The 23,543-nt window shown below is 46.8% G+C and overlaps 1 protein-coding gene and 1 non-coding gene across 4 annotated transcripts in view; both read left to right on the top strand.

Annotated features, from left to right (window-relative positions):
• Positions 1–1,629: 1,629 nt before the first annotated feature.
• PSAP (prosaposin) overlaps positions 1,630–23,543 on the top strand; it is a 35,304-nt gene continuing 13,390 nt past the window's right edge. For 2 of the 3 annotated variants that reach the window (XM_055274606.2, XM_055274605.2), the window contains exons 1-4: positions 1,651–1,805; positions 18,673–18,806; positions 21,346–21,420; positions 22,015–22,140. In XM_055274606.2, coding sequence (XP_055130581.1) covers positions 1,766–1,805; positions 18,673–18,806; positions 21,346–21,420; positions 22,015–22,140 — 375 coding nt within the window. In that variant the 5' untranslated portion in view covers positions 1,651–1,765. Of the gene's footprint in view, positions 1,806–18,672; positions 18,807–21,345; positions 21,421–22,014; positions 22,141–23,543 lie in introns of all 3 variants that reach the window. The other variant, XM_055274607.2, reaches the window with a different exon arrangement.
• On the top strand, positions 8,084–8,143 carry LOC129481434 (U7 small nuclear RNA). The gene has a single exon (XR_008657426.1). It is a non-coding gene; the product is annotated as a U7 small nuclear RNA (small nuclear RNA).

Below are 23,543 nucleotides of genomic sequence, written 5' to 3'. Positions count from 1 at the left end.
GGCTTAGGAGGGAATGTTTTTAATACTGAAAAGCCTGTCTGTGGCTCACGGGAAGACCCACAGTCTTGTGAAAGGGATTGCACATGTGACATGTTAAGAGGGAAAGGGGGGCACAGAATAAAGCTGCTCCTAAGTACTAGAAACGTGATTTAGGAGACAGTGTGGGTCCAGTGGTAAGTTTGAATCCTGACTGTAAGAACTTGTATATGTTGTTAACCTTTTCGAGTTGTTGGGGCTCAGAAAATATACCCCAAAATATGGCACTTTGACATGCTGATTACTTTGAACTAAAAGAGATTAGAAGGTCACAGCAAAGTCCTTGGCCTTCTTCTGCCCTCCTGTCCTTCGCCTCTCTTTCTGCCTAAAAACGGGTCACAGAAACTCGAATTCCTCTTCCCCAAGGCGGGTCATAGATGCCCCAAAGCCATCCATAAAACCTAGAAAAGTCAATCTCTTTTCTTCTCCTTTCTCCTTTGAAGACCCTCCTTCTAGAGGGTTCCTGCCCCATATCCGGGAGGAAGGAATGCTTCACAAAGGCCAAGAGAATCTGAACACAGGCCTTGCTGGGTTTCCTCTCAGTCTATCACCATGAGACCACACCCTTGGCTGAGAATGTTTCTACATGTTCATTTTTCATCGAACCTCAGCATAAAAATAAAGTTTTCCCTAGGTCTTTGGGTCTTAATTTCTGAAGGCTTCCATGTCACATAAAACGTTGATTACATAAATTCGTTCTGCTTTTCTCTTAAACTGTCTCTTGTTACATGAGTGTTGGTTGTGACTCTTATGATCTCTTATGATGGGTGAGGAATGGTATTACATCTTTAACGGTACCACAATGTGAGGTTTAAAAGTTTTTTCTTTTTTTTTTATGATGGGAGTCTCTCTCGCTCTGTCGTCTCTCTCGCTCTGTCGTCCAGGCTGGAGTGCAGTAGTGCGATCTTGACTCACCGCAACCTCCACCTCCTGGGTTTAAGCGATTCTCCTGCCTCTGCCTCCTGAAGCAGCTGGAACCACAGGCGAGCGCCATCACGCCTGGCTAATTTTTGTATTTTTAGTAGAGACAGGGTTTCACCATATTGGCCAGGCTGGTCTTGAACTCCCGACCTCGTGATCCGCCCGCCTCGGACTCCGAAAGTGTTGAGATTACAGGCGTGAGCCAGCACGCCCAGCCCAGACTTGCCTTTGACCAGGTGCCACCACCTGCCCCCACGTGCCCCTGGCCAGGACTGAGCCCTGTACCCTCACTGTTACACGACTACTTATTCTATGTGAAACCCCAAGCTATTCTATGTGAAACCCGCTACAACAACAGGCTAATATTTTTGTATTTTTTTTTCTAGAGATGGGGTTTCACCACGTTGCCCAGGCTAGTCTTGAACCCTCCGCCCGCCTGGGCCCCCCCAAGTGTTGGGATTACAGGCTTCAGCCACCACCGTCGGCCAACAATGTGGAGATTTAAAAGGCATTTTACATATATAATCTCTGACCTATTCAATTAGTGGGGTTTTTCTTTTATGACCTTTCCCTTCCCTTTCTCCAAGTCCTTCCTCACTCCTCCCCATAGCCCTTCCCTTCGCCCCTCCCATTGCCCCCCCTCGACATTGGCCTCCCCTTCGCGCAGGCGCCCTCAGAGGCGCTGAGTCAGGCCCGGACGGGGCGGGGTTAGCGCCTGCGCACTGGACGGCTTCGGGGCAGGGCAGATTTATATCTGCGGGGGATCAGCTGACGTCCCGCATTGCAGACTGCGGAGTCAGACGGCGCTATGTACGCTGTCTTCCTCCTGGCCAGCCTCCTGGGCGCGGGTAAGCCCTGGGACCCTCATCCTGGGGAGGAGGTGGCTCGCAGTGTCCATCCGCCCCAGAATGGGCTGTGCCGGGCCTGGCCCCTCTGCTCCCCCTGCTCTGGTTGGCGAGGGGGCGCGCACTGCGCAGGCGCGTTCGCCGGCTTTCTCTGGGCGGCTGGGGGCTGCGGGGGGCGGGTTGCGAAAATGCCCCCGGGAGGGCGGCCCAGGTCCTGGGCACCATCTCCCTCGGGGCTCGAGTGGGTTCCTGCGCGGCTGGGGCCCCGAGGCCTTCCGTCAGGCTGCGCTTCCCACTGTGGGGGTGGGCCTTGTGTTGTGCCTGTGCTAGGCGCACGTGATCGAGGTGGGCTGGAGCCCCGTCCCGCAGGACACTTTGGCCGTTGGCTTCAGTTGCCTGTTTGTAATGGTAGCGAAGCTGCAGGAAGCACTTGTGTATCATGTATACTGACGTTTGCATATATATTTAATCTGGATTCTAGGTGTTGACAAAACGAGTCAAAGTCTGTAAAATATTTTGAGATTTATTCTGAGCCAAATGTGAGTGACCATGGCCCGTGACACAGCCCTCAGGAGGTCCTGAGAACATGTGCCTGAGGTGGTTGGGATACAGCTTGGTTTTACATATTTTAGGGAGGCATGAGACATCAATCAAATACATTTAAGAAATACGTTGGTTTGGTTCAGAAAGGCGGAACAACTCAAAGCGGCGGGGGGCTTCCAGGCCATAGGTAAATTTCAACATTTTCTAGTTGATAATTGGTTGAGTTTATCTGAAAACCTGGGATCAATAGAAAGGAAGTATTCAAGTTAAGATAAAGGATTGTGGAGATCAAGTTTTATTGTGCAGAGGAAGCTCTCAGGTAGCCGACTAAGAGAGCAAGCACGTTGTAAAATGTTTCTATGGAAATGAAAGAGTGACTGGCTCTTAGTTGATTATCTCCTGGATCTGGAGAGGAAGGAAGGAAAACAGGGGAAAGGGGATTCTCTGTAGAATGTGGATTTTTCCCCTAAGAGACTGCAGGGCAATTTCAAGGTATGGCAAGGAAATATATTTTGGGGTTAGATATTTTGATTTTTTTTCCTTGTCTTATAATGTTATGCCAGAGTCAGATTGGAAAGTAAGTCACGACATATGGGGTCAAATAAAACCCATCTGATGAGAATTTATGGTTTGTAGGGTATGACTCCCTAGACCGCTTAGATAGGAATTTGGGCAAGCTAAAAAAAATCAGAGCTTAATTCTCATAGGTATTGAAGGCGATATAGGGTTTTGTGGTCCAGTTATTTTGCCATGGGGTCCTCATTTCACTTGCTTTGAAATGTCTTGCATCTGGGCGCGGTGGCTTATGCCCGTAATCCCAGCACTTTGGGAGACTGAGGTGGGAGGATCGCTTGAGCCTAGGAGTTGGAGACCAGCCTGGGCAGCATAGCAAGACCCCACCTGTGGAAAAAAAAAAAAAGAGAAAAGAAAGTCTTGCACACTATTGGCCGTTTTTTGGTTTTTTTGTTTTTTTTTTTGAGACGGAATTTCGCTGTTGTTGCCCGCAGTGGTGCAATGGCGTAGTCTCGTGAGGCTTACTGCAACCTCCGCCTTCCGGGTTCAAGCCATTCTTCCGCCTCAGCCTCCCAAAGCGCTGGGATTACGGGCGTGAGACACCGCACCCAGCCCCCACCACAATTTCTGTTTCTTAGTAACTATGTGTAATTTAAGGACTGGCTGCCATTTTTAACCCAGCTACCCAAATTTTAATAAACAGTAACAAAGTGGATGACAGGGTTGATGCAAAACCAAAGAAATGAGTTAGCTTTCAGCAGCTCTCAAGAATGTATCTTGACCCTATACCAAGCTCTTAAATTTGTTTTACTTGTACACAATGAAAGATGATCTGCTTATAGAAAAATCATTTTGACTTTATACTCAAGCTTGTACTGCTGTTATTCCGTGGTCTGTATAATAAACTAATGCTGGTCTCTAAATTTTTTATACTGATTCAGAGCAATTTTTTCTTTCTTTTTACATTATCCATTGTTCTTGTTGACGTTGAGTCACTCCTCACAAGACCCTTAAGAGTTCTGATTCACTCACATCACCCGAAAGGGACTTAATTGTGTCTTGGGAAATATAAAATCCACCTCTGGTATGTATAGGCTTATGGTTAACCACAATATTTAGTTAACCAAGGGACCGTCTTCCCTGAACACTCGGGTAAATGGGAGGTATTGTAATGGCCTTGGTCTAACTTTGCTGTCTACCTTTAGGATTAGGCCAAAGTCAGTGCTGATAACAGTGTTTGAATGCTCCCTGGCCTTCACAGCTCTGGCCCCTTTGTGATATTTTGGAAATGTTACTTCTAAAATTTCTAGACATGATAATGAGTTTTGTTAGTGAAAGTGCCTGGTGACTGCAGCCATTGTCTGCTGCCCGAGAGGCACTTAGAACTTTCTTCGTGACACTGTTGTAGTACAGAATGCCACCCTGAATCGGGATGGGCTTTGTATTTTGTGTTTCAGTGATGTCCTGTCCACTTGAGTTACTTTTCTGCCCATCCAGTACCCCTCCTTTTTCCCCACCTAAAAGCGAAAGCAAAGCCATGGCACCGTGAGAGAATTGGAGAGCATCTAATCTGACCCCTTTGTAAGGAATGAAGACCTGGAGGTGCCCAGAGGTGACTCTCCCAAATCATAGACCATTTACTGGGGATGCCAGGACCAGAACCCAAGACTCCAGTGCTCGCTTTTTCCGTATCCCTCTGTCAACATGGACCTCTTAACTTTTAAAAACTTAGTGTAAGTTACATACATGGACGATTAAGTAGACAACTTGATGAGTTACCAGAAAGCAGCCCCCGAGGTTGGGGAGCAGCGCAGTAGCATCCAGAGGCCCCTGTTCACCCCATTCACTGCCCTGTCCCACTTGCCCCGAAGGAAACATTGTTGTTAACCTTTGAACACCATAGATGTAAAGGCTGCAGTTTCGAACTTTTACAAATGGCATCATGGAGGGTATTGCTGTTGGGTGAGTCTTCTGGTGGAAAAAGGAGCGTGTTCATGAGCTAGGTGCAAGGCATGAGGGATGGTGCCTGGGATGTGGCAGGTGCTCCCTGAAGCTTAGATGCCCTGATAGCTGTCAGCTGTGTGGTGGCTAGCCCGTTGAATGTTGTCTACCCCACGCTAAGACAGGTGTGTTTTCTGGGGATGCTAGAAGGTGTTATATATATATTCTTTCAATAACATGTATATTTATAGCCTGGCCTGCTGAATATCAGTAGGAACTTCAGGTCTTGGCCTGTCAGGGATTCTGGATAAATCTCCTGTTTATCAATAGTAAATCTGTTTTATTCTGTGAAAATAAGAGTATAATTCCTGAAGAAAGAAGGGTTTGTTTTAACAGATCAGTGATTTATCAAGGCCTTGAAGTACATCTGACAGGTTGTTTTTTTTTTGTTTTTTGTTTTTGGAGCAGAAAGTTTAATAGGCAGAAGAAAGGAAAAAGGAGAGCAGCTCTCTCTTGTGAGAGAGAGGCATCCGAAAGGGAAAAGCCTGACAGGTTGTTATTGAGATGGAGTCTTGCTCTGTCCCCAGGCTGGTGTGCAGTGGCGCGATCTCGGCTCACTGCCACTTCTGCCTCCCGGGTTCAAGCGATTTTCCCACCTCTGCCTCCTGAGTAGCTAGGATTATAGGTGCCTACCACCATGCCTATAAAATCCACCTCTGGTATATATGGGCTTATGGTTAACCACAATATTTAGTTAACCAAGGGACCCTCTTCCCTGAACACTCGGATAAATGGGAGGTAATTTTTTGTATTTTAGTAGAGATGTATTTTTAGTAGAGATGGGGTTTTGCCATGTTGGCCAGGCTGGTCTTGAACTTCTGACCTCAAATATTCCGCCCACCTCGGCCTTCCGAAGTGCTGGGATTACAGGTGTGAGCCACCGCACCCGGCCCTGACAGGTTGTTTTGAGAACGAACTGTGAGAGTTGAAGTGTGTTGGATTGATTGGTGTGGCATTTTCTAGATGAGGGAAGGGAGAACTTGGTCTTCCATTTTCTTGGTGAGTGAGACCATGGGATGTCCAGGCAGCTGTGGGGAAGTGGAAGGGTAGGGCGGGGTGTTGCTGGCTGGGACAGCACCTAATGAGGCATGCTTAGGAAGTTCTCAAGGCCAAGACCAAAGCCACTTAGACAGGTGTGCATGGCGGCTGTGGAGGCAGCTTCTAGCAGAGATTCTAGGTTACTGGCTACCAGGCTGTAAGCCTTGCTTTCTGGCTCCTTTTTGGTTCTGCCAACCAGGAAGGAGGGTCTGGATATTCTTCAGATCAATGAAAGAGAGTGCTAATTAGAATTACATTGCCCTGCTTGCCTTTTTTTTTTTTTTTGGAGACAGGGTCTTACTCTGTTGCCCAGGCTGGAGTGCAGTGGCACCATCTTGGCTCACTGCAATCTCCACCTCCCGGGTTTAAGGGATTCTCATACCTCAGCCTCCCAGGTAGTTGATAGCTGGGATTACAGGCACGTGCCACCATGCCTGGCTAATTTTTGTATTTTTAGTAGAGACAGGGTTTTGCCATGTTAGCCAGGCTGGTCTCAAACTCCTGACCTCAAGTGATCTGCCTGCCTCGGCCTTCCAAAGTGTTGGGATTACAGGCGTGAGTCGCTGCACCTGGCTTTTTTTTTTTTTTTTTTAAGGCTTTAAAACAATGATGATAAATACAGTGATTGGGATGAAGATTTTGGCTGTTGCAGAAGTACTGATTGCTTTTTTTTTTATTACATGAAGTTCCAAAAAATAACTTTGTGGCATTTGTAATTTTGTATCTTGGGACAAGATGATAATGTGGAGTGGAAGTTTCACATTATCTCATTGCTGACAGTAGCCGTACGACCTTGGGCAAGTTGCTTAAACTCTCCCATATTTCATCATTTGTAAAGTGGTATTAATCATTCCTATTTCACTGGGTTGCTGCTTAGCTTTAATAAATTAGGTTAATACAGAAAAGGGCTTAGTTAGTATTGTTGCTGTACCACTAATAAAAGTAATGTATTGTCAATATCTTTGTCCCCACCAGCACAGTGACCTATTTTCTGCCCTTGATTTTGTGATTTCCTTTGGCGTCTTTCATTTCAAAGGACGTTGTGACTTTAACAAAATTAAATTGACTTATTAAAAACATACATGCTGGGTATAATTAGTGAGTCAGGAAAACAAGCCAGGGTAGGTAGACAGCAGTTAGGAGGGAGTTGGCAGGCAGTTCATACTCTACGTAGCCAAACTAGATTTAGCTGCTTGGTGATCTTGACATCAGAGCAGCCCAGCAGATCAGAGCTGGTTCCTGGTAACCTGAATGCTTGGGTCTACACCTGTTGTCACTAACCCTGGACCTGAGGTTGTCTGTTCTAGCCCCCTAGTTCGGTTTCCCCATTCGTAAATGGAGGCGAGCTGTTTAGAGTAGATAATAGATGGACATGGGAAGCCAGGTCAGTCAGTAGAATGGAGTGTAGAGTACAAGGTTTGTCCCCGCCACGGCTGTCCCCAGGTGAGCTTGCAGAGGTACATCCCATGTGTGAGTTCCTTCTGCCTTTTTTCTTTTTAACACAAATAGTAGTATATTCTACTGACTGTTTTGCTTGTTGCTCCTTAAATTGTGAAACATTTGAAAAGTGGAAAAGTGATTATCATAAACACATGTGTACGCAACACCCAGGTTAAGAAATGGAACCTGATAACCCAGCTTCCCCCATAGACAGCCACCTTCCTGGACTTGTTTTCCCTCCCCCTTAGGTCTTTTTCCTTCCATACATATAACTGGAAGCTTCAGCAGTGTGTATAGAGTATTGTTTTGGATATTTTAAACACTTTGCAAATATTGTATCCAATAAATAGTCTTTCCCTTTATCCTTGCAGGGTATGTTCCAAGACCCTCAGGGGATGCCAGAAGCTGTGGGTGGGACCAAATCTTACTTATATGTAGTATGTTTTCTCTTATGCATACATACCTGTGATAAAGTTTAGTTTATAAATTAGGTACAGTAAGGGATTAACAACTAGTAATACAGAACAATTAAAACAATATATAATAAAAATTATGTGAATGTGGTCTTTCTCAGGATACATTTTCAGACCACATTTGACTGTGGGGATAAATTTTCAAACCACATTTGACCATGGGTAACTGAAACGGTAGAAAAGGAAGCTATGGTTAAGGAGGGACCACTGTATATTGTTAGGTTAGTTTTTTGTTTTGCTAGGGAGGTTTATCTATGTTGAAAATGTGTAGATTACTGTTAGGCCTTTTAGAATTTCTCTAGAAGGCTTTCTGCTTTTTACTGGAAAGCCCTCCACAAAAAAATAAAATATGTAGATCTATTTTGTTTTCACTACAATATAGTATTCCATTTATACAATTTCTTTTTTGACACAGAGTCTTGCTCTGTTGCCCAGGCTGCAGTACAGTGGTGTGATCTTGGCTCACTGCAACCTCCACCTCCTGGGTTCAAGTGATTCTCCTGTCTCAGCCTCCTGAGTAGCTGGGATTACAGGTGCATGCCACCACGCCTGGCTAATGTTTGTATTTTTAGTACACACAGGGTTTCACCATGTTGGCCAGGCTGGTCTCAAACTCCTGACCTCAGGTGATCTGCCCACCTCAGCCCCCCAAAGTGCTGGGATTACAGGCATGAGCCACTGAGCCTGGCCTATATCATTTCTATTCTAGTGATAGACATTTAGATAATTTCTAGTTTTTTCTATTACAGCCTGCTTCTGTAAAAATTCTTGTACATATCTCCTTGTGTACGTGGAAAACATTTATCTAGGGTATATGTCTAAGAGCAGAATTGCTGAGTTGTGGAGTAACTAACAATTGTAGAAGTGCTCTCAAATGATCTTGGCAGTTGCCATTCCATAACGTATTCAGTTTCCAGTTACCGCATGCCGTTGTTAACATTTGATATTGTTAAAACTTTAAATTTTGCTAATTTGATAGGAGTAAAATGACTTAGTGGTTTCATTTGCATTTCTCTTTTTGTTTTCTTAAACAATATATCCTAGAGGTAATTTCATGCTAACACAGATGTGCTTAAATTTTGAAATTTGAGATAATGTTAGATTTACAGAAAAGTTACAAAGGTAGTATATCGAGTTCCTGTATACCCTTCACCCAGCTTCCCTTACTCTTAACGTGTTGTATAACCATGGTACGTTTGCCAAAAGCAAGTAATTAATATCAGGACACTGTCACTATCTAGATTGCAAACTTTATTTGGATTTTTACCAGTTTTTCCACTAATCTCATTTTTTGGTTCCTGGGTCCAACCCAGTATGCCACATTGCCCTTGGCTGTCAGGTCTCCTTAATCTCTTCCCACTTCCCAGCTGAGTATTTCATTGTATGGATGTGTCTTTTTAATCCCTATTGATGGACATCGACGTCTAATAAAATGCTAGGTGAATTCTGATGAGACCTGCAAATGTAAAAATTGTAAATTCTGGCCACATTTGGACAGATACTGCCTTTGAAAAATTATTTACATGAGAGGAAACATGACTAAGATTGAAGAAGATGCAGAGAAAGTTCTTTTGGCCAGTATTTGTCACGTTACTTATGACTCTCTCAGTAGCTGTAATAGGATGCTGTTCTGTACGAGTAAGTCTGTTCTTCAGGCATTGATACCACAGGGCCATGTGGCTTCCTATAGCACTAGGAATAAAACTCAGAGTGTGTCAGCAAGGTCGCCTGTCACCTGGTGATTGGCCACCTCTCAGCTCCTCCCCTCTCTTCTGTCTGGCCTGCTGCCCAGCCTCCTGCCCCCTTCGTTGTTGGTGCTCAAGAGATTTTCCATTTTGAATTCCACTTCTCTGGAACATCTTCCTCCCTGGGTAACCCATGGGGCTTCCTCTCTCTATGCGTTCAGGTCGCTGCTTGATATTGCCTTATCAGAGTTCTCCACTGATCTGTCTGAAATAGCTGCCCCACCCCACCTTGCTTTATTTGTAGCACTCACTGCTACCTGGCGTTGTGATGTGTGTGTTGTCTTGATCGCTTGCTGTGTCTGCAGCATGTGCAGCAGTTTTGGCACATAACAGGTACTCAGCATTGATGAGTGCTGTGAGGTGTAGCCAGGTAGACTTCAGCTGGGGAAGTGTAGGCTAGTGTGCCTGAAACTTCATTGCTTCATAGTGCCGAGTCTTTGTCATGATTAGATAGCATATTATCTTTTATTTTTCTGAAATTAATTTTAAGAAATTGTTTTTAGGAGTTAGGAAATTAAGAGTGACTTTGGGCGCAAATGAAGTGTTGACTTTTATAATAGTTGATGATAGTTTGGGACCCGCCCCTCCCATACCTTTTGGGGAGGGTTCTATGTAGGTGATAGGGACAGGGGAGCCTAATATAATTTAGATGTTCATGGTGGCTCTGATTTCAGGTAAATTTGAAAAGGGAAGCAGCTATAAGTTGAGGAAATTATCCCTCCCACTTTTGGTTTCAGAAGTTGGTTGTTCTCCAGATGTTTAGCTTGGAGGCTCTCAAACTTTTGGTTGTAGGATCCCTATATACTAATTAGTTATTGAGGACCCCAAAGAGCTTTCGTTTACGTGGGCTGTATCTATCAGTATTTAACATCTTATAAGTTAAACTGTCAGTGTTTAAAAATTAATGCTTTGAAATATTGATAAACCGTTACATGTTAACACATATATATTTATTGTATGTATTATATTTTTAATGAAAAAATATTTTCCAAAACACAAATATTTAGTGAGCAGCCTGTTTTACATTTTTGCAATCCTTTTAACACCTGGCTGGATTCTTAGCTGCTTGGGCATTCAGTCTGTTGCAATGTCATGTCACATGCCTCCGCAGAAACTCGACTGGACATTTGTGAGTGAGCAAAATGGCAACTGATATCTTGGTTTTATTATGAGGATTTTGCCCTCACCCCCTGAAAGAGTCCCTGGGATACTCAGCATTTTGGACCACACTTTGAAAACCACTGGTTTAGATGATTTGGAGAAACTACAGATATTATGGTAGCTAACCCATATGGAGATGGGTTTTAAGACGGAGTCTTTTTTTTTTTTAAGACGGAGTCTCACTCTGTCACCCAGGCCGGAGTGCAGTGGCATGATCTCGGCTTCCTGCAACCTCTGCCTTGCAGGTTCAAGCGATTCATTCTCCTGCTTCAGCCTCTGAGTAGCTGGGACCACAGGTGTGTGCCACCACGCCTGGCTAATATATATATATATATATAGTAGAGACCAGGTTTCACTGTGTTGGCCAGGCTGGTCTCGAACTCCTGACTTCAAGTAATCCACTCGCCTCGGCCTCCCAAAGTGCTGGAATTACAGGTGTGAGCCACTGCACCCGGCCATTTTTTGTATTTTTAGTAGAGATGGGGTTTCACCACGTTGCCCAGGCTGGTCTTGAACTCCTGAGCTCAGGTGATCTGCCTGCCTCTGCCTCCCACAGTGCTGGGATTACATATGGGAGCCACTGCGCCTGGCCCGTTTTGCTTTTTATTGAACATTAATTCATTTAATTCTCATAACAGCCCTCTGTGGTGAAAGCAAGTAAATCGGAATTCTGGGCCAGTCTGATATCCTCCCGTGAACCATGCTGTGGTTTGAACATTTTAGATTTCAAATGAAGGCAGTATTCCTATAAAGTATTAACTGAAGTAAGCCAAAAGTGACATTTATAGTAGACTCACATATATCTGGAACTTTTAAGTTAGTAAACAGTATATGAGACAAGTTCAGAATACTGAATTTCTTTAATGAGGTTTGCATGAAACCTTCTTTAGCATATGATTATCTTCTGCAAATGTGCAGAGACCACGCAGCTGGTTAGCAAGGCTCAGTGTGGGAGCCGTCACCAGTTTGTGTGGGTGCCTGCACCGGCTGCCGTGCAGCATGCTGGATCTGCAGCGGAGCTTTCGCGAGGATGGGGAGCCATGCAGAGCCCGCCTCTGGCCTCCACTTGCTCACTTGGCTGGAATCTGGATAGTCCTGCCAAGGGCTAGTTTTTCAGTCATGGATTGCCATGTAATCTTATCTAATGTGATCTAAGTTCTTCTTTGATCATCACCTGATATGTTGATGCTTTGGAAGAAAAGCTTTGTTAGGAGTTTTTATTGGACTACAGTGCCCTTGAATGAACTAGTTAGGAATTGTCCCCAAATTAGTTAAGCCTCCACTGCGTACAATCTGAGAAGACTGCATTCTTGTCCCCAGCCTCAGTCGTTACTGCACAAGGTAATTTCCTTGAGGACCCTATTGCCTTCTCTGTGTAGATAATGTCCTGCCCTGGAATGATCTAGCTTGTAAGGAAAATTAAGAAGTGAGGCAGTAGCAGCAGAGGAGAAGCAGGGAAGAAAGGACCTTTGTCTTAACACTTTGAGGCCAGAGGTGATGGGATGTCAGCCTAGTGAGCTTAAGAGCTTTATTGCCACTGATTTCTTAGGTGATATGAGGACTCTTGGACCTTAATTCATCCAAATCAAGGGAGACTACCTCTGAGCGTATACTATTCTGAATGATTCAGAGAGCTGTGTTTTTATTCTGCTCTGCAGACTGTTTTCCAAAGGTAGGATTTTCTATGAAGAAGAGACAAGTGCTCTTTGCCATAGAAGATATTTGCGGCACTAGCTGTTTGAGTAGTTAGTGTTGAGTACATTGCGTTATCTCCTGCTCTTAGGCGATGGAAGTGCATGAATTCCTCTGAGAAATGCCTGAAAGTGGGGGACCTGCGGTAGAAGCCGCCCCTCCGGAGTTATCCTCTCTTGGTTTCCTAGCAACCTGCCCGTTGCCATGGTGCCGCCTTACCCAGGCAGCAGATTTGCTGCCCTGTGGAATGTAGGCTCTGATTGTCAGCACTGGGAGGCTGCATGCATTTTCTGTTACCTTTTTTTTTTTGCAGCTAGATTCAGATTGTATTTAGCATGTTACTAAAATATTTAAAAGGAAAAGCATTTGTTGTATGGCTAAAATAATGAGACTGATTGTTTTATCACATTCTAGGAAACATTGTCCTGTCATTCTAAGATTGCTTCAGAAAGTCTTTGGTGATTATGTTGTGTACTAGGCTTTTCGGTATCCTCGCTGGGGTAAGCCAGGAAACACTTGTTGTTGGGAGACCTTTCTTGTAAGCGAGGTTGTTGATTAAGTGTGTCTATTAGTTGGGCTTAGGTTTGACTGCAAGCAACAAAGACATAGAATAATAATGGATTATTTCTTTTTCTTTTTCTTTTTTTTTTTTTTGATGGAGTCTCGCTCTGTCGCCCAGGCAGGAGTGCAGTGGCGTGATCTCGGCTCACTACAACCTCTGCCTCCCGGGTTCAAGCGATTCTCCTGCCTCAGCCTCCAGAATAGCTGGGATTACAGGCACCTGCCACCATGCCCAGCTAATTTTTGTATTTTTTGTAGAGATGGGGTTTCGCCATGTTGCCAGGCTGGTCTTGATTTGTGAGCGCAAAGTGATTCTCCCACCTCAGCTTCCCAAAATACTGGGATTACAGGCATGAGACACCGCACATGGCCCTGAAATCTATGTCTTTAAAAAAGTCCCATTGTGGGGCCGAGCATGGTGGCTCACGCTTGTAATCCTAGCACTTAGGGAGGCCAAGGCGGGCAGATCATGAGGTCAGAGTTCGAGACCAGCCTGGCCAACATGGCAAAACCCCGTCTCTACTAAAAATACAAAAATTAGCTGGGTGTGGTGGCAGGCGCCTATAATCCCAGCTAGTTGGGAGGCTAAGGCAGGAGAATTGCTTGAACCCGGGAAGCGGAGGCTGCAGTAAGCTGAGATTGTGCCACTGCATTCCAGCCTGGGCGACAAGAGTAAGACTCCTTCTCAAAAGGAAAAAAAAAAAAGGGCCCGTTGTTCCCAGCTCTCTTGCCAGGCCCTTGAACTAAGCAAGTGAAGTGCTCGGCTGGGCGCATTGGCTCATGCCTGTAATCCCAGCACTTTGGGAGGCTGAGGCGGGCGGATCACGAGGTCAGGAGATCGAGACCATCCTGGCTAACATGGTGAAACCCCATCTCTACTAAAAATACAAAAAATTAGCCAGGCATGGTGGCGGGCGCCTGTAGTCCCAGCTACTCTGGAGGCTGAGGCAGGAGAATGGCGTGAACCTAGGAGGCGGAGCTTGCAGTGAGCCGAGATTGCGCCACTGCACTCCAGCCTGGGCGACAGAGTGAGACTCTGTCTCAGAAAAAGAAGTGAAGTGCTCAGTTTGCCCCAAGTGCTGTTCATGTCTTTATGACACATTTAATCAGAAATCTCCAGGAGGTCAAACATTCTAAGAACTTTTTTGGAGTTCAGCATACTGCCTCAGAGAAGGAAGTTGGTATTTGGGGGTAGGGTGTGGGAGGATGAGAATAGAGATTAAAGGCTTTGCTGGCCACATGTTTTGAGAAATAACTCACCAGAAAGTGTTTTGGGTAGTTTTTATTTATTAGTTATAAATGCTGAAAGTGTTATCTGCCTTGTTAGAATGAAGACTTGGAGCTCCTCGGAGCTCTTTTAGTTCAGCCCACCACTGAAAGGATCTCTCTTACATAGAATTGCTCATAAGTTATGCATTTTGTTTCTGCTTGGTTGCTTCCACTGTTGGTGAGGTCATCACCTAATGATGCCACTCATTCTCTTTTTTTTTCTGAAACGGGTTCTGGCTTTATTGCCCAGGCTGGAGTGCTTTGGCAATGGGGCACTGGAGTGCAACCTCTGCCTCCTGGGCTCAAGCAATCCTCCCACCTCAGCCTCCCCATTAGCTGGGACTACAGAGGCGTTGCACCACCACGCCCAGCTAATCCATTTTCTTTTTATACCCCTGGGTGGATGTTAAATGCGTTCTTTACCTGGCGCTGTGGTCTGCTTCCCTCTACCCATTGTTCAGAGGTCTGTGGTCTGGAGCCACTCATACCAGCTCCATACCCGGGTGGAAGGCGCAAGGGATTCTCCCCCTACTTGGAGATGACCATGCATGTCTCTGAAACATTCCTTCTCCTGTCACTCATCCCCAGCCCTCCAGGGGACTCTCTGGGTGGGGCCCTGGGCCCTCCCATCCCTGGCCTCTGCTGAGCAGCTCACCGTGCTCATGGGCGTGTCTCTCCTGGTGCTGTTGGCCCTTGCTGTTCTGCTTTCCCTTTGAGCCTGCACGACTTCTCATGGAACCCAGTTAGTGCCATTTGCCCATCTTGTTCTCTTGGACTCTGTGTTAGCCTGTCTCGGCTCTTGCTGCCTCCATTTCTCATGTGGACATTTTTGAATTCGCCTTCCAGTTAGGCGCCTGACGTTGATATCTCCCGCCTTCTCTTCAGTTCTGCCACCTCGTGCCCGGGTGGTTGAGACCCACACATGAGTTTGCCTGTCCTGTCCCTCCCAGAAATCCCTGGAGCTTCCTGTAGTATCGCCCACGGGGTTGAGGCCTTAGCTTGGGATGTGTGTGGCAGGTGAGACCATTCCCCACGCACCTGAGGTCTGTCTGCCTTTGCAGCCTGGCTGCTGCTACTTCCCTTGGCTTCACTCCTGAAAAGACAGGACAGTTTCTTCCCTTCCCAAAGAGAACTGGACTCCTTTGGAATGTTCCGGAATTCCCCACCCCCTCTCCACGTAGCCAGCCTTTTCTATCACCATCTTGCAGGTGCCAATTCCAATTTCGTTTTGAGGAAGGCTCCCTTAGCATTGCCTTGACGCTCCCATTCCCACTGATGTGTGGGATCACGCACCATTACTTAGATGTCTGTTCCTCCTGCTCTTTGGGGGAAAGTCATGACTGTTCATTTGTTCTCTGGCGTGAGGGCCTCGGGCTCTGTGCAGTCAGTGGACCCGGTGGCCATGCCTTCCTCTGTTTTGTTTATCTGCTTGTGTGGAGAAAAACCACCCTTGCCTGTAGAGCTCTGTGATTAATCCACAGCTGGGGCCTGAGAAGTTCCTCAAGTGCTAGGAGAATTTTATGTGTAATAAAGTTTCTGGGAAAGGGATCCATGTCTCCAAAAGGTTCTGACCCACTGTTTGATCCCCTCTTAGGAGATCCGCTCTGGGAGTGGGCTTTGCACCTCTTGGCAGCTAGGAGCTCCCCAGCACCACCCAGCAGTGCCTGCCCTGAGGACACGCAGTCTCTATGAACATATGTCATCATGTCGCTCATCCTGGGAGATGGAATCCGTTGCATACCACAGGCCGTTTTTGTAATATTCACCTTTATGTTTGGCTTGTGGTTGGAGGTAGAAGGGGGTGTCTTGCTAAGAAGGGAGTTTCTAGGAGCTGGAATTTACGTGTTACTTCCTGTGTCCACGGAAATCTGTTTTACGCTGGAACTTGATGACTTTATAGGCGTACCGAATTCTCCACCATGCATACCTTTTTGCCTCCAGATCTGAGGAAGAGGCCTGCTGCCATTCAGTAGGTCATGGATTGGGAAGTGACAGTCAATTTGTATTAGCTGGGCCGGTTTCAGATACAAGGGGCTGCCCAAGATTATCTTTAGTCCAGGTTGGCCAGACCAAAACAAGTAACAAAGTCATCATGGAAAACGGATTACTGTTTCACATTCCTAGAGGAAGTAGGCAACCTACAAAGTGTTCTCACATGGGCCTGTGAGAGTGAGTTGTGTTCCGGAAACACTCTAGATTTTGGTCAGCTGTAGCTAGTTCCCTGCTGAGAAGGCTGGAGAAAGTAGCTGGGTGGACATTACACTGGATGAGCATTTTTAAGAACGGGGAGTGCTGGTCACTTGCCCCTGCTTTTAGTGGTGACTCCTCTGTCTTGGCTCTGGTCTCCTGAGGTCTCAGCCCATCCTCTTCTGGCTTCCCTGTGTATCACTCTGCCTTCCTCTGCCTAGAGACTCATTTGGTAGCCTCCTCTTCATCTTGATTGGGAGGTAGGGCTAGGCAGTGTATCATGGTGTCATCATGGGTCCTTTTCAGAGTCCTAGGGGCCCAGGGCCTGCTAGGGTGTGGTGGGAGTCATCAGGTCTGGGGCTCCTATTTGTGCTGTCTCTGTGACCACACAGTCCCCAGAGCCCTTACCCTTATGACTCAATTCTGCCTCCCCTTCACCGCTCCACTGAGATTTATAACTCAGGCTGGCGCCAGCCATGCTTGGCTACACTGTGGGCTAACTAAGCTTTTGTGAGCCATCTGGGGAGCTCGGTACTGATTTGCATCTGGCACATGTTTTCCCCTGGAAACTAGAGTCCAAACCAGCAGCCTCTGGAATGTGGCCAGCTTGGTTGAGGTTGCGAACTGGATGTGTTTGTGATTTTGCTCCCAGGGGACAGGGAAGGCTATAACTTGGGCAGCAGATGAATAATTCATTTGCTTGTGTCTGAAGGGGTGCAGGTGATCTGGCTCGAGCTTTGTGGGACTCATTCTTTGTGTGAGGAGCTTGTGGAGGTAGTAATGAAAGAAAACACTTCATTCCTTTCCCTCTCCTGGAGGAAGAACACGTACTGACCTATACAACACGTGTTTCCTATGTGTGTTACACAGGTATGTAGAATTGGCTTACAGAGAGAAGCAGCATACAGCAAGACTCCTGAGGTTCTAAGTGTGTTTCTTAGGTGATTGTGGGTTTTTTTTTTTTTTTGTCTCAGACTTGGGCCAAGTATCTATTGCAGCAAAAGTTGGTTCACCCCTACTGAGATGCCTGTTGGAGTTTGACCCTCATGCCACCATCCTCTATGTGTAGTCTGATGTAATCTCTTGTTTCCTAGCTGAATAATTGGGCTAGAAGTGAGATGTGAATCTGAGGATTTTTTTCCCCATTTTTTGGTTCTAAAATCAAGGACCTGTTTTAAGAAACATAGGCACTCTCAAGGCAGTTTATAAAATATTTTTAGGGCTAGGTATGGTAGCTCACGGCTGGAGTGCAGTGGTGAGATCTTGGCTCACTACAACCTCTGCCTCCTGGGCTCAAGCTGTCCTCCCACTTCAGTCTTTCGAGTAGCTGGGATCACAGGTGCGTGCCACCATGCCTGGCTAATTTTTTGTAGAGATGAGGTTTTGCCATGTTGCCCAGGCTGGTCTTGAACTCCTGGACTCAAGTGATCCCCACCTCGGCCTCTCAAAGTGCTGAGATTATAGGCATGAGCCACTGCAGCTGGCCATTTTTTAAATAAGGATATGAATTATTTTTATTTTTATTTTATTTATTTATTTATTGAAACAGAGTCTCGCTCTGTCGCCCAGGCTGGAGTACAGTGGCGCAATCTCGGCTCACTGCCAGCTCTGCCTCCTGGGTTCATGCCATTCTCCTGCCTCAGCCTCCTGAGTAGCTGGAACTACAGGCGCCCGCCACCACACCTGGCTAATTGTTTTTTTGTATTTTTAGTAGAGACGGGGTTTCACCGTGTTAGCCAGGATGGTCTTGATCTCCTGACGTCGTGATCTGCCCACCTCGGCCTCCCAAAGTGCTAGGATTATAGGCGTGAGCCACTGCATCCGGCCTGTTTCTCTTTTTTAAAAAAACCCTTCATTCTACAGTTGTTACTCATTCTACAGAAGTCAAAATCTTCCCTGTATTTGAATTTGTTAGTCTTTTCTCCTATGGTTTCTTTTGTTACTTATGGAAACATTTTAAGGTTATGATGATTTAAAGTTCTGATACTCCCTGATACTGTTTAAAGGTAGTTGGAGAGGTTGAAAGTGAACCAGATAAATGAGTCCATTCCAGCCCTGTGACTGACAAGCCAGCTTCTTGACCAGGACAGGTGTGCATCTGTGTGGCTGGTGTCCCATACAGCTGGGTGAGGGGCCGAGTAGCGGAGTCCAGCTCAAGGACAGTCGCCCTCAGCCCTGGGGAAATAAGTCAGGTCGACCTGGTTTGCTACAAAATGGACCACCTCCTCACATTGGTTTTCATTTTAGCTCTAGCCGGCCCGGTCCTTGGACTGAAAGAATGCACCAGAGGCTCGGCAGTGTGGTGCCAGAATGTGAAGACAGCGTCCGACTGTGGGGCAGTGAAGCACTGCCTGCAGACCGTTTGGAACAAGCCAACAGTGGTGAGTGCCGCCGCCCTCCAGTCCCAGCCCCAGCACTCCTCTTGGGTCCCCTTAGAACAGCTGTAACTCACTGCCATATTGACAGCACTTTTTCTTGCCTGGTTTTGTTTGCTTCTCACTGTGACCCTGTGTGGGAGGCAGAACCTATTGGTGAATGTACCCATTTTACAGCAGAGGAGATGGTGGCTCAGAGAGGTTAAGGTTTCACTCTCCTGAGGCTATCCGGTCTCTTGTGGCAGACAGGATGAGGTCCTCCATGCCTGCGGCTCCAGGTGCCTGCCCCATGCTGCCTCCGGGCCTCTGTGCAGATCCCACTGCTCACCTTAGATAAGAGGCCAGTGGGTTGGCAGTGCGCGTTCCCACCACTGGGCACATGGGCACGGCTCTATCCTTGGTCACTGACTCCAAAAAGTACATGCTGAGCTTTTCAGGTACTTTCTGCCTGTTTCATATTTTGTTCTCTCCTCACTCCTCTCAAACAGGCAAACTGCTGATTGAGATACTGGAGTGCGGTTGCCATTTAAAATTGATTTCCAGCTGTAACCACACTGAGGAAGCTAGCACTGGTTTTTCATCTAAATAATGCTAAATGTAGCATATTAATGTGGGGCATGGTCTAAGGCGACAAGCCACGGGTGTGTTCCTCACGGTCCCAAGCCCTCAGGAGATGCTCTGCTGACCGTGCCAGCTGAACGCAGAGCTGCTGTCCTGGGCTCACTTGGGGCTGTGCTGGCCATCATGTGGTACGGGCTGTGTTTGACTGAGTGGACTTCGGGTTCTAAAAAACTTGTCAGTGGCCACTACTGCTCCTTCAGTAAGAGAAGAAAGCTTAGCACCATTCTTTTAGAAACAGTTTGTGAATTATTCACTGGAAAACTGACTTCTATGGCCATACTTGCCCTTTTTTTTGGAGACAGGGCCTGCCTCTGTCACCTAGGCTGGAGTGCAGTGGCACAATCATGGCTCACTGCAGCCTCAACCTCCTAGGCTCAAGCGATCCTCCCACCTCAGCCTCCTGAGTACTGGAACCACAGATGTGCACCAGTATGCCCGGCTAATTTTTGTATTTTTTGTAGAGATAGGGTTTTTACCATGTTGCCCAGGCTGGTCTTCAACTCCTGGGCTAAGGTCATCCTCCTGCCACCCATAGTGCTGTGATTACAGGCGTGGGCTACCACAACTGGCCTGAAACTACTTTCAGATTTGGTTTCTAATTTGCCTTCAATCTTGTTTTTAATACTACTTCCTGTTTCCAGGTTTAATGTGTGTCCACTAAGGACTTTAAAACTTCCTTGATTGGCTGGTCTTGTCATGGCCCGGCCTTCTGTTTTTTTTTATTTTGAGATGGACTCTCACTCTGTCACCCAGGCTGGAGTGCAGTGGCACGATCTCGGCTCACTGCAACCTCCGCCTCCCGGGTTCAAGCAATTCTTCTGCCTCAGCCTCCCAAGTAGCTGGGATTATAGGTGCGTGCCACCATGCCTGGCTAATTTTGGTATTTTTAGTAGAGACGGGGTTTTCAACCTGCTGGTCAGGCTGGTCTTGAACTCCTGACCTCGTGATCTGCCCGCCTCGGCCTCGCAAAGTGTTGAGATTATAGGCGTGAGCCACCACGCCTGGTCCGGCCCTCTCTTGATACAGTTCCATGCACAGTACCCTTGACCCTCTGTTTCACGGATGCTGAGGACTGTCTGTGGAACTTGAGCATCCTGGGGTTTGGGTGTCCATGGGGGTGCTGGAATTGATAACCCCTCAGATACCAAAGGATGACTGTATTAGCCTGACTAGGTTCAAGTTCGTTTCTCTAAATGCAGCTAAGTTCATAGGTGTTCCTCAGTCTCACCCAGACATGTTTCATCTCCATGGGTGGAGTGTCAGTTGACATCAAGAAGGGAGCCTGGGCATTCTTCCCCAAGGACCGCAGGAACCAACTAGAATTTCCATGGCCTCTGGTCCAGGTGGGGGCCTTGGTGCCAATCAGAAGATTGGCTTTGGCGTGGCCTTGCCTCGTTAACATGCCTGGGAGGCAGAGGAAGCGCAGGTGAAGGCCTTGGTGCCAATCAGAAGATTGGCTTTGGCGTGGCCTTGCCTCGTTAACATGCCTGGGAGGCAGAGGAAGCGCAGGTGAACAATTCTGTGTGGGTGTGCCTTCAGAGGTGGGTGGGGCGTTTGTTTCTCTGTTCCACCCACCTCTCTGCAGTACTGATGTGACTCTGATTTCACCTGAGCCTCAGTTTCCTCAGAGGTGTTGTGAGCATTGATGTGAAATTGACCTGTGCCACGTGGGGTGCTGTGTGGGTATGAGCAAAGGTCCTGTGTCCTGTAAATCACAGTGTGTTCTGGTGAGTCACACCTCTTCCCTCCCTGCCATGCCCCAGTGCTACTCATGCAGAGTGGAGAACCAGGCTGTGACAGGGGAGCATCGTCATGATCATATCCCTGGTTAGAGAGAATAGCGAAAAGGCCATGGGGAGTTCCAGCTGTGTGGGGTGTGAATTTGTGTCCTACAAATACAAATTTCTCGTATTCTTTCTCTTAGAAATCCCTTCCCTGCGACATATGCAAAGACGTTGTCACCGCAGCTGGTGATATGCTGAAGGACAATGCCACTGAGGTGAGCGGCTGTGAGTGGGGATGGTGCCTGAGCCATGGGCACATGCGCTGGTTCCTAAGAGAGCTGTGATTCCGGGTGTCTAAAGAGGAATGGTGTAGGCCTGAGAGTGGCAGATGTCTTCCACAAAGGACCAAGGAGAAAAGATTTTATGCTATACGAGCCGTATACTGTCCCTGTCACACAGTCTCTTTTTAAAAATGTAAAAAGAATATAAAAACCATTCTTTGAGTTCTGAGTTGTACAAAAATAAGCTGCAGGGCCTACTTTGCTGACCCCGGGACTAAATGCCCAAAGTTAAGTGAGATGTTACATTGCATGCCACTAATACCTAGGTCCAGTTTGGCCATCTCTGCTTAGAATTCCCCGTGCCTGCAAGACTGCAGGTTCAAGGATCGTCATTTTGAATGTTCATGTCTGCTTTTGCCTGATTGAGCTGATAGAGCCATAGGTAACATGGCCAAGTCCTTTTCCCTGAGGGCTGGCTGTTTTCCAGGCTTGGTTTTTCTGGGAGCTATTGAGGGCCTCTTGCCTTCAGCCCATTTATTTCCAGGGAGGAAAGCCTGTCTTGATTCTGACCCTGGTGTCCTCTCATAGGAGGAGATCCTTGTTTACTTGGAGAAGACCTGTGACTGGCTTCCGAAACCGAACATGTCTGCTTCATGCAAGGAGATAGTGGACTCCTACCTCCCTGTCATCCTGGACATCATTAAAGGAGAAATGGTAAGTGATGGGGAATAGGCTTTTCCCTGAAGGTGCTTCTAGGGCCCAGGAGAGGCAGTGGCCCAGAGTAGACTGATTAAAATGGAAAGTCTGTTCTTAGCTCTGGAATTCCTCAACAGCATTTTGCTACAATTTGACATCCAGAATAGCCCCTTTGGCACAGCAGGCCACTCTGTATGTAACTTGCCCTGGGGTTAGCGAGGGTGCGGCTGCTGGGGACTGGTCGGACTGCTGGAGGAATGTAAACCGGCATAACTTTCAGAGATGTGAGTTGGATAGATCATGTCCAATCTTTAACAGACCCCTTTGAGCAAGCACAAAACCTCACTTCTGTGAATTTATTTCTGTGAACTTATAATTAAGGAATAATTCAGGGAATGCACTGGGGTCTTTCATTCATCAAGTATGTATTATACACAGACCCTGTGTCACAGACTGGGTTTTTAGCAAAGAACACAGAGCTAGCTTTGTGGAATTTGGAAAGGCCTTGACAAAGAAGAGGTGTTTAAGTAACTGAAGAGGGCCAGTGGGGCAGGACTGTCCCAAGACAGGACCAAGGTTCTGGTGAGGAAGGCAGGGGTTGTGTCATACACAGCCTTGAGGCCATCTTCAAGGATTGCAAGTGTAGCCTTGGAGTGTCATGATTGTAAGGGCGTTTATCAAAGGGTTTGGTCTAGGTCTAGGTCCCATTGAGGGAAGCTGCAAGTGGGGAAGCTGACAGGAGCCTCAGGAGGTCATTGCCTTGTGAGTGAGATGTGATGTGGACAGTGGAAATGGCAGATGCAGATTCTCTTTTGGAGGATTAAATGGACTGGACTTGCTCATGAGGGGGATGTATAGGAGAGGAAGAGCTATAAATGCCTGTCTGGTTTCTGAGAAGATGAAGGTGGAGTTATTTGCTAAAATGGAGCTAGTTGGGCAGGACAGAATGAGGGGTAAGTTTGAGATGTCTGCGGGGTGGGCATGATTAGAAAAGTTAAACACTTGGGAGCCATCAGCATATGGAAGGTGTTGAAAGCCATTGTGTTAGCTCATTTTGTGGGGAAGTGGCTTAGAATTACTGACTCTTATCTTCCAACAAGAAGCTCCTGTTCCTTTATTTATTTATTTATTTATTTTTTTGAGACTGAGTCTCACTGTGTTGCCCAGCCTGGAGTGCAATGGTACGATCTTCGCTGACAGCACCTCTGCCTTCTGGGTTTAAGCAATTCTCCCATCTCAGCCTCCCAAGTAGCTGGGATCACAGGCACCCACCATCATGCCCGGCTAATTTTTGTATTTTTGTAGAGACGGGGTTTCACCACGTTGGCCAGGCTGGTCTTGAACTCCTGACCTCAGGCGATCTGCCCTCCTTGGCCTCACAAAGTGCTGGGATTACAGGTGTGAGCCACTGCGCCTGGCCT

The sequence above is a fragment of the Symphalangus syndactylus genome, chromosome 4, assembly GCF_028878055.3.
Source record: "Symphalangus syndactylus isolate Jambi chromosome 4, NHGRI_mSymSyn1-v2.1_pri, whole genome shotgun sequence".
In the NCBI taxonomy this organism is placed as follows: domain Eukaryota; kingdom Metazoa; phylum Chordata; class Mammalia; order Primates; family Hylobatidae; genus Symphalangus; species Symphalangus syndactylus.
Note: the sequence above shows the minus strand (reverse complement) of the source record. Positions and strands in the feature narration are given on the sequence as shown.